Source organism: Acyrthosiphon pisum, chromosome X, assembly GCF_005508785.2.
Source record: "Acyrthosiphon pisum isolate AL4f chromosome X, pea_aphid_22Mar2018_4r6ur, whole genome shotgun sequence".
Classification (NCBI taxonomy): domain Eukaryota; kingdom Metazoa; phylum Arthropoda; class Insecta; order Hemiptera; family Aphididae; genus Acyrthosiphon; species Acyrthosiphon pisum.
This window is the reverse complement of record NC_042493.1, coordinates 90,551,722-90,561,596: the sequence shown is the minus strand read 5'-3', so window position 1 is coordinate 90,561,596 and position 9,875 is coordinate 90,551,722. Positions and strand designations below refer to the sequence as shown.

Below are 9,875 nucleotides of genomic sequence, written 5' to 3'. Positions count from 1 at the left end.
CAAACATGAAGAGGAAGACGACGGCGGCGACAATAACAATAATAAAAGCGGACGGCGGTCGTAGAACGGAAAAACGCGCGCGTTGTACAATATTATTATATCGTAAGCTTCATAAGCTCGCAAAATCCTCGGACGATCGAGAGATATTCCTCGACACACGCGTTTTTAGATATTATTATATCCTATGTAGTACGCGTTTGTATATAATAATATTATTATTGTGTACGTCGAATAGACGATATTATTATTATTATTATTACGATAAATCGAGTTTATCGACCGAACGCACACGGTGTGTGCGAGTGTGTGCGCGCCATACACGGGTTACCGCACGATGTACGCAATGTGTGCACGGAGTAGTATTACACACAATAAACTAGGTAATACCAATACTACCCGTCTACATACCTATTCGCTCATCGCTGGCCTTTATTACTATGGTGTTATTATTATCATCTATCCCGGCGTGCATTAACACATATTATTGTTTTACCTATACGTCGGTCGATATTGGTTCTTATAATATTATAGTTGTATTGTAATGTAGAACGTATCCATTATTATATATTTATAATAGTTATGTAATATATTGTGTGAATAAATGTTATGATATGTTAAAATGTCATTAAATATTTAAGTGTTACAATTTTCATTACGATAATACGACGGGTATTATAAAAAAAAAGTAAAGTGCGCGTGTCATCGTCGTCGGAGTGAAAAATATAATATTAATGCCCGCGACCTGCAGTGACGACGGCCTACAACCACCACCACTATAATATTATAATAAATTATTCCTTTGCGGCTCTGGATAATAAACTTATAATAATATTAAATATTATAATAATTTACGCATTTTGTTGTTGTTATTGTTTGTGTAGTGTAATGCGACGACGACGACGATAAAGACATATAGAGTACATTATATAATTCATAGTACATTGTTCAAATATAATTTCCCGATTACCACTCCGCGGACCACCGCCGACGCGCGTGGCGTGCGAATATTATACGACTGCGGTGCCCTATACATGACGTAGAGCAGGACGTGGTCAAGGGGAGGAAGTAGAAGGCGTCTATATTAAATATATTATTACGTATATAATAATATTAATAATATGCGATACCGACTGAAAAACGCGAAGTTATAAGCACGCGAGAACATTGTATTATTTGTGTATACCTATATAATAATATTATTTATATGAATATATATGTATGCCAGTGTAGGAAAAAAACGGGTAGAAGGAAAACAATCGGATAAAAATCGTATCGATCGGACGGCGGCACGAGGGGAAACGAAAAAAAATTATATACATATATATACGTATTATAATATAATTGTAAAAAAAATAACCACCGCTGCCGCAGGCGAGCGACCCCGCGTATTATTTCATAGTCGTTGACCGGACGTCTTGCGACGACCAGAAGCGGGATACCGTCGCGAGTGGCGGTGGGGGCGGCGGTAGTCGTAGAACTAAAACGACGGGCCGTACGCGGTACGACGTCTTTTTTCATCCTATAAAAAAAAAAAAAAATAATAATAATATATTAAATAGGTTACGCACAATCACCCGTCAGCCATCAGCTGCCACCCGCCGCCGCAGACGCAGCCGTCGCCGCCGCTGCCTCCTCCGCCGCCACCTCCGCTGCCGCGCCGCAGTCCCTATTTTATTCGAGTGCCCGTAGAAAGGGAACACACACTCGTGTCGTCGGCGGGTCTTTGTCTCCTCGAGGCAGCGGTGACACGATGACGTCGACCGGCGGCGGCGGCCCTCTTCTCCAAATAATAATAGTAATAATATTATATTACTATTATTGCGCTGCGATATCTTTACGGGATGATGCCTGTAATGAAATATAATATTATTATAAAATATAAATAAAATAATAATTATTTATGTTCTCGAAAACGATAATCGTATAATATCATATGGGACGAGATCGTTATCGTTTATCTATAACAATATTATCGCCGCCGCCGCCGCCGTCGGTCATCTGGCGAAACGAATTCGTTTTCGGACCGTAATAATAAATAAATAAACCCGTCAGCCGCCGCCGCGTTTCCAAGGAACTCGGGACCTGACGCGCGCCACGGACAGCGCAATGTAAGACGCACAAAGCGTCGGCATCGGCCCTTTCGGCGGCTTACGAGGAAATGCCACACACGCACATGTGCGCGGTGGCGAGGGATGTGCCGCCCGTCCCCCGTCGTTAAGGGATCGAACGGGCCGCCGCCGCAGCCGCAACTCGCTCGGCGTTTGTTGCGTCCGTGTACCGCCTCCCTCCCACCCCGCGGTTCCATAGGTCGGACCTACGAGAGAGGATTGTGCCCTCCGCCCCGCCACCGCAACACGACCGATGGTTCGGCGGCGGAGAGGACGCCGCCGCCGCCGCCGCTGACGACGACGACGACCGACCGACCGACCGAATATTACCGTGCGCGCGACCGTGACAACGGTGTCGGTGCCGCACTGTTGAAGTGGGTTCACTACCACCACCACGACTGCTGTCGCCGCCGAGCTCCGACTCCGAGTGTATTGCACCGAAGAACAATTATTATTGTTAACACTATTATTTTTTTTTTCCTTTTTTTTTTTATTTTAGTTTTTATTATTATTATTATTATTATTATTCCTCCGTCGTCTTGTTCGTGTGCCGTTCACTGCACGGCCGCAGATCACACCGCGCGGCGACGACAACGATAGTAATTTCCGCCAAACACATTCGGCCGTGTTCTCTCAGACTTCGGCTCTCTTCCGTCTCCCGAAACAATGAACAGTCAATAGTCTCACTTCCGATCCGCGCGGACTTCGAAATAATATTATCGGTCCCGTGACAAGTCGGAGCCCGTCGCCGTCTATACATCACCGCATTCGGTCAGTGGACGACGAGCGCCCAAGTCGAGTCGTCGTCGCAGTCAGACAACAAGTGCGCTTTCCATACCAACGATTCGTCTTCGAAAGTTTTAATTTAGTAATTTATAAATTTTTTTTCTTCTATTTCCTATTTCTTTCCCCGTTACGCTTTACGGAACGGGTCTCGCTCATCAATACACGTTTATAATATTACGCTTACGTATACGTTACCGTGTATACGTAAGTAATTCGTGTACCTTATATGTATATCGTACATAATAATATCTGGAAGTATACTTTGTGCGAGACCACCACTGCGACGATGCGGACGGGAAACGGAGCCGAGACGGAAACTATGCCATCGACTAGCTGCAGGATCGCCTAAATGCGTGTCTTCAGGTACTACGTGACTCCCGAATAGCTATGAGTATCACGGTCACCACCATTAATCCCGTATCGACAATTAAAGAGATGCCTTTGTCTCGGAACCGGCCGCACATACTGTTGTCCAACAACAACGGCACGTCGAGCACGTCCAATGACTCGTGCATATCGCAGTCGGACAGCGATCACCTGCCGTCGTTACTCAAGTACTCTCAAATTCTGGAGAAATCCAACGCAGCCACCGTCAACAAACTGTCAAAAAAATGCTCCAAACCGTCAAACCTCGACATAATCGTTGACAAGGCGACTAGCAACATAGATTTGTACGTGGAAAACAAGGACGCCCTGTATGGCATCGGAAAATCGGCCACCTCTTGTCTTCAGCCAATCATAAAGCATGACGATTTGAGCGGCTCACCAAATGCAAAGGTCACGTCACTGAACAAACCAAAAAAGAAAGGCTTTACACCTGACTATGTTTGTAGTAAGTACAGCAGTAGCTTGAGCAAATTTGAAAAAATCGAGATATTTGGTTTCCCAGAGATATATTTTTTTGGCATTGAAGCAGACAAGAAGCAACGACCTTTCAATGGAACACAATCGCTATTTGACAATGATCAAGGTGGCTATGTTTTTGTCCCCCATGACCATGTTGGTTATCGTTATGAGTTGCTCAAAGTAATTGGCAAGGGCAGTTTTGGTCAAGTAGTCAAAGCATACGACCACAAGCTGAACGAACATGTTGCACTCAAGATTGTCAGAAACGAGAAACGGTTTTATCGGCAAGCCCAAGAAGAAATCAGAATATTAGAACATTTGCGCAAACAAGATATTCACAATTTAATGAATATTATTCATATGTTTGATAGTTTTACATTCAGAAAACATATGTGCATTACTTTTGAACTTTTATCCATCAATTTGTATGAACTAATCAAGAAAAATAAATACCAAGGGTTCAGTCTTCAATTAGTGAGAAAATTTAGCCATTCACTACTAGTATGCCTTGATGCTTTATACCGTAGCAAAATAATTCACTGTGATATGAAACCAGAAAATGTTCTCTTGAAACAGCATGGCCGTAGTGGGATCAAGGTAAATACTAAATACATATTAAGTGTTAATAGGTACATTTAAAAATATTAATTATTATTTTTCCATAATGTATTTCTTATTGTGTCTTATAATGATTGATTGGTATTAGGTAAAGTACCTATTTTGTGCCATTATCTTCCAATGACCATCTAATTTCAATCAAAACAATTTATTTGTCAGTTTTAGAATTACACGTACCTAGTTAGTAGATCCCTCAGTAAATGCTAACTATTAGTATACTACCCATCTATGCACATTCAACATTTCTTAAAATTAAAAAAAAAAAAACCTAAAAAGTATTTAGATAGGTAGGTACATATTGTGTTTTCCAATTGCAGTTTTAGATTTAGTTGTATTTGGTAATAAAAGCTATTATTATTATGATTTTAATTTGATATTTAAAAACATTTATATGAAATAAATGAATCACTTACAGAATTTTGATTTAAGTTATATAATCATGGAAATTCAACATTATGTACTAGTACTACTCACTGTCCTTTGGCTTATTTATTTATAAACTATGAGTCATATACATTCTTTTTATCATTATACTATAGTCTATAATCATATTCAGTAATGCTAATTATTCATGAGTATATTATGTATTTATTTTTAATACTCACTACAAGTATAAATAAAAGCACATCTCAAACTTTTAGGCAATAAATAAAACAAATATATTTTTGTAACTAATAATTTTATTTAACTGTGGTAGGTACCTACTAATATTATTTACAATTTTAACTTGATTCATAAATTATATTGGTACCTATACCTACTTACTTGTACCTACCTATGTTTCTAAACTTAAAGTTACTCTTTTTGTATAAATAGGTATAGGTATATTTATTTTAACAAGCTTTTGCAGTAGGTACACTATATTTACAATTTTCAACATTTTTGAAGATAATATGATTTAAATTTAAAAAATAATAGGTAATTCTATATATTATTTTGGTTTACCTAATAAATTTTAGTAAGCCAATAAAATAAATTTTATATTATTTACTATCTACTTTTAAAATATATTTTTTTTATATTAAAGTAGGTATTTGATATTAAACGAATCAATGTCTTTTTCCCTTAAAAGAGAATGTTAAACATTAGTATGCTACCATTGAGTAGTATTTGTTCTCTCTCTCTGACCAAAGTGCAAATAAAGTAATTTGCATTCATCAGAACTAATCTTGTGTTCTTAGCTTTAATATTAGACAAAATTCCCCCATTATCAAACTTAAGTAGCTTAAAGTTAAGAACATTATTTAAGTTAATACGCTGGATTTTTTTTACAATATTTCATTTGAAATTTCAATTTTTATGCAAGTTTTGAGGATATAAAATATTATTATTTATAATTAGGTACACTTATCATAAAAAAAGCCAATATTCAAACACAGCTAAGGTTAAGAACTTTAATTTTGATTGCTTATTCACTAAAATATTAAATCTAAAAACACAAAATTGGTTCTACTGAATATAAATTTGATATATTGCGCATAATATGAGACATAATATGTCATAGAGCAAAAAACAAATAGAAAAACCTCCAAAGTTTTTTTTAAAACTATTAAATACTATTTATTTTTACTATTAAAAAGTATTTTGTAGGTCTCTTAGGTACTAACAATGTATAAAGCATATTTAAATTATCAGTTTAACAAAACACAAATATTTTCATATAGCCGACTTATTGAGTATAATTAATTCTATTGATCTTAGATAATTACATTTATTTATAACTACTAATTTCTAGTGTGTTCCTTGTACTAGTGGGCACTTAAACATTTTTATCATAATTAAATACCATTAAAGTAAATTTGTTACTTATTTTATGCACACAGTAGAAAATTAAGTAACATTGTGTGCTGAGATATTTGTTTTATCTCTAGTTTTATTTTGAAAGAAAAATGTGTAACTGTTTATAAATAATTATATTTTATGAATAAGAAATTACCTATTACATGAAAAAAAAAAAGAAAACTTTAAATAATCAATTTTAAATTTCAAATAAACATAAGGTTCTTATTACTTAGTTCAGCCAGAGATGACAGCTCTGTAAGTGCTGATCATAATTTTATTCTGCCATGAGTGTGAGATAGATGTAAATAACAAATTTATCTTTCCTAGCTTACTAATAACCGGTTAACTATTATTATAGGTAGGTAGTAATCATTATTGCAATCAGAAAAAATTAAATTAAATTATTATTTTAGTGTGTACACTAATACTACATGTATAGTATAGTATACCTATACTCATGTCTAATATTTATTTTGTTTTATAAAATTTAATTAGGTATGTAGATAGAATATATTATTTTGTTTTTATTGATTGCACCCACCTATATCTATTTGTTTTATTTTAATAAATGTCTATATTGGTTTATAATTTATTGTTTTTATTATTATTACAACGTACATTTGTTTTCAGGTCATTGATTTCGGTTCAAGCTGTTTTGAACATCAGAGGGTGTACACTTACATCCAAAGTCGCTTTTATCGAGCACCTGAAGTAATCCTGGGCGCAAAATATGGACTTCCAATTGATATGTGGAGCTTAGGTTGCATTCTCGTTGAACTGTTTACCGGTTTCCCATTATTTCCAGGTGAAGATGAAACTGATCAATTGGCTTGTATTATTGAACTTTTAGGAATGCCACCTAAAAAGCTTTTAGATGCTTCAAAGCGTGCTAATTATTTCATAAGCTCTAGAGGATATCCAAGGTATTGCTCCCAGACCACATTACCTGATGGCTCAACCATTCTCAAAGGAAGTATATCACGGAAGGGTAAAGCTCGAGGACCACCTGAATCTAAAGACTTATCAAAAGCGCTCAAAGGCTGTGATGATCCACTGTTCTTAGATTTTATTACTCAGTGTTTAGAATGGGACCCCGAGCGCCGTATCACACCTGCTATGGCGCTAAGGCACAGTTGGTTACGTCGTAGACTTCCTCGTCCCCCAGCTGCTGAACATCAACATTATTCACAAGAAAGCACTCCTACTAGTTTAAGGGTAAAATTATCCGAGTCAAATCATCATCAAACATTGCCCATGCATTCCAGGAACTCTCAGATATCGGGTAAACTACCCCAGATCACATCTACATGTATTATGTAAGAATTATCCTTTAAAAATATATTGTACTATGGTTGTAATTCCTGAATGAAGATGATTAAATTTAGATGAGTAGGTAGATTTATTAAAGATCTAAACCTTGTGAATTATTTGTTGAAAAATAGGTATTTACCGATTTTAGGATCTCTAGGTCGGCATAATGTTATGTTTGTCTCAATTATATTTTAAGATTTTTTTTTATACTCCAGTAATTTTTAACTCAGACAAATATATGTAATATTAGAGAAATGTTTAATTTTTTTTGTGTGTACAAATTTGAAATTTAGCCAATTATATTATAAGTTCTGTAACTTGTAATTGTGGTTTGATACAAAAATTGACTATTACATACTTGATTGTATTTAATCTTAGATTATATTTATAAGTTGTATTATAAAAATATACCCTACGTAAAAAAAAATGATTGTTTAAAATGTCATACATTTTTATCTTTTCTTACCATTCTTTGTTTATATAAAATGTAAACTGATAAACTTTATAAAAAAAAACCAAGAAAATATTATTATGTATAAATTGTGATCCAAATGTTAATCAAATGTCAAATGTCTATCATATAAATATTAAAAATAGTTATAAAATGTATTTCCATTCACAAAATCTGTACAACTTTTGCAATAACGTGTGTGTTCATTTTTTATTTTATTTTATAAATTTTTAGAATATTTTATTGTATTAGTTTTAATTATTGTTTCTTAGCAGATTACTCCATGAATGATGTTCAATTTTGAATTTTCATTTGATTTATAATATTGAATGAGCTGAATAAAAAAAAAACTTGTACTCAAATTGACTATTAAGATAAGTTTAAATTATCATTTTAATTTATTTATTATTAATGAGTAGTTACTTATTGATATAATATCAAATTATCATAATGTAGGCATTATTTAAATGATGACAACAATGTTTTTACTTAATCTATATAATATGTATTTTAATCTCTATTATATTACATGACATGTGATAAAATCTTGAGTCTGCTATTCGAATTATTGGATAACTCAAAGTTGAAGTAGACAAAGAGAATACAATTTTTGTTTGTAATTTTTATTATTATTTCAAATTGGAAATTAAAGAGTCAGATTTTAAGAATTTAATCTTAATCGGTTTTGATTAGCGATTATAGTTAAGGTAATACATAACATAGGCAATTAAAGTTAAAGTTCATTATAGTTAAGACTAAAATAATTTTAATTTTAAAAAGCAACAATGTAGAATTTTGTCGTAAGCTTTTTGTTTCCATTATTGTAAAGATAATATATTTTACGTTTCTAACGACTGATATTTATGTAAATAAATACATAGATAAAATATCTTAAGTTCAACTGCGGTCTCAACATTTTATTTAACAACCAAAATAAATATAATTACATTTAGACTTTTTTTTTATTTGAAATTTATTTGCATTGATTCAATGTATCCCAATAGAATATAGGCAGTATACAGATCTGTACCTATTCTGCATCATAATATTAAAACACTTAATTATTTAAGAATATAACACTGAAGAAGGTATTTTGTTCTTGTATGTCTTATAACATATGCATATATATGCATTTATAACTTACTAATAAATACCTGTTATTGTTATACAATATTCTAACATAAATTATATGATTCAATGTACATATTTTGTATCATACATTCATACGTATAAATTGTTAAAATACATAACAATTGTCAATTGATAAATAGTATATTTTCTCCTATAAGGTGTATACCAATAATTAAATAGTTGAATGTATTAAGCTGGTGTTACAAATGTTGTACTTAGAATACAAGTAAAATTTATTGGAACTCTAGAAATATATTATGGTCAATTTAAAATACAACTAAAATATTAAATTGTATTGAATATTTTAATAATATAGTTGTTGTAAACCGTCCATAATTTGCTGGTTGATAACTAAAATACTGTATTGCCACCATATTACAATATCATTGTCCTTCAAATTATATAAGGAAAAGAAATCCAGTCGCTAAATAGAACACGGATCTATCTTGGAAAATTTCAAAGTTGAAGTTATTATTATTTATCATACTTTTAGTAGTAACATTAATATATATTTCAGATTAACCTGTACCTATATTTGTAATAGCATTTTCCCTCATGAAAGTTATAAAATCTGAATGCCAAACTACACTGATTTTAATCATTTAGAGCAGCGTTTTCGTTTAGCAGTAAATTACTACAGACTAAGTATTCCCCAGATCATAATCAACTGACTAGATAGGTATGCAATGACACGCTTCTACTCACGTCAACATTATAATGTTAATTTATATTTAATTTTTTTAGAAATTTAATGCGATGCACTAATTTTTATAAGACTTTACATTTTAATTTTATTATTTATATAAGTATATTTATACCAAGGTACTTGGTACTTTTAATTT

The 9,875-nt window shown here is 33.1% G+C and overlaps 1 protein-coding gene across 1 annotated transcript; it reads left to right on the top strand.

Annotated features, from left to right (window-relative positions):
• Window positions 1-2,464: 2,464 nt before the first annotated feature.
• LOC100161688 (dual specificity tyrosine-phosphorylation-regulated kinase 2) lies at window positions 2,465-8,797 on the top strand. Its single transcript, XM_003246961.4, has 2 exons — window positions 2,465-4,337; window positions 6,771-8,797. Exons 1-2 carry the CDS (start codon window positions 3,282-3,284, stop codon window positions 7,458-7,460), a joined length of 1,746 nt encoding a protein of 581 aa, XP_003247009.1. The 5' UTR covers window positions 2,465-3,281; the 3' UTR covers window positions 7,461-8,797.
• The last annotated feature ends 1,078 nt before the right edge of the window (window positions 8,798-9,875 follow it).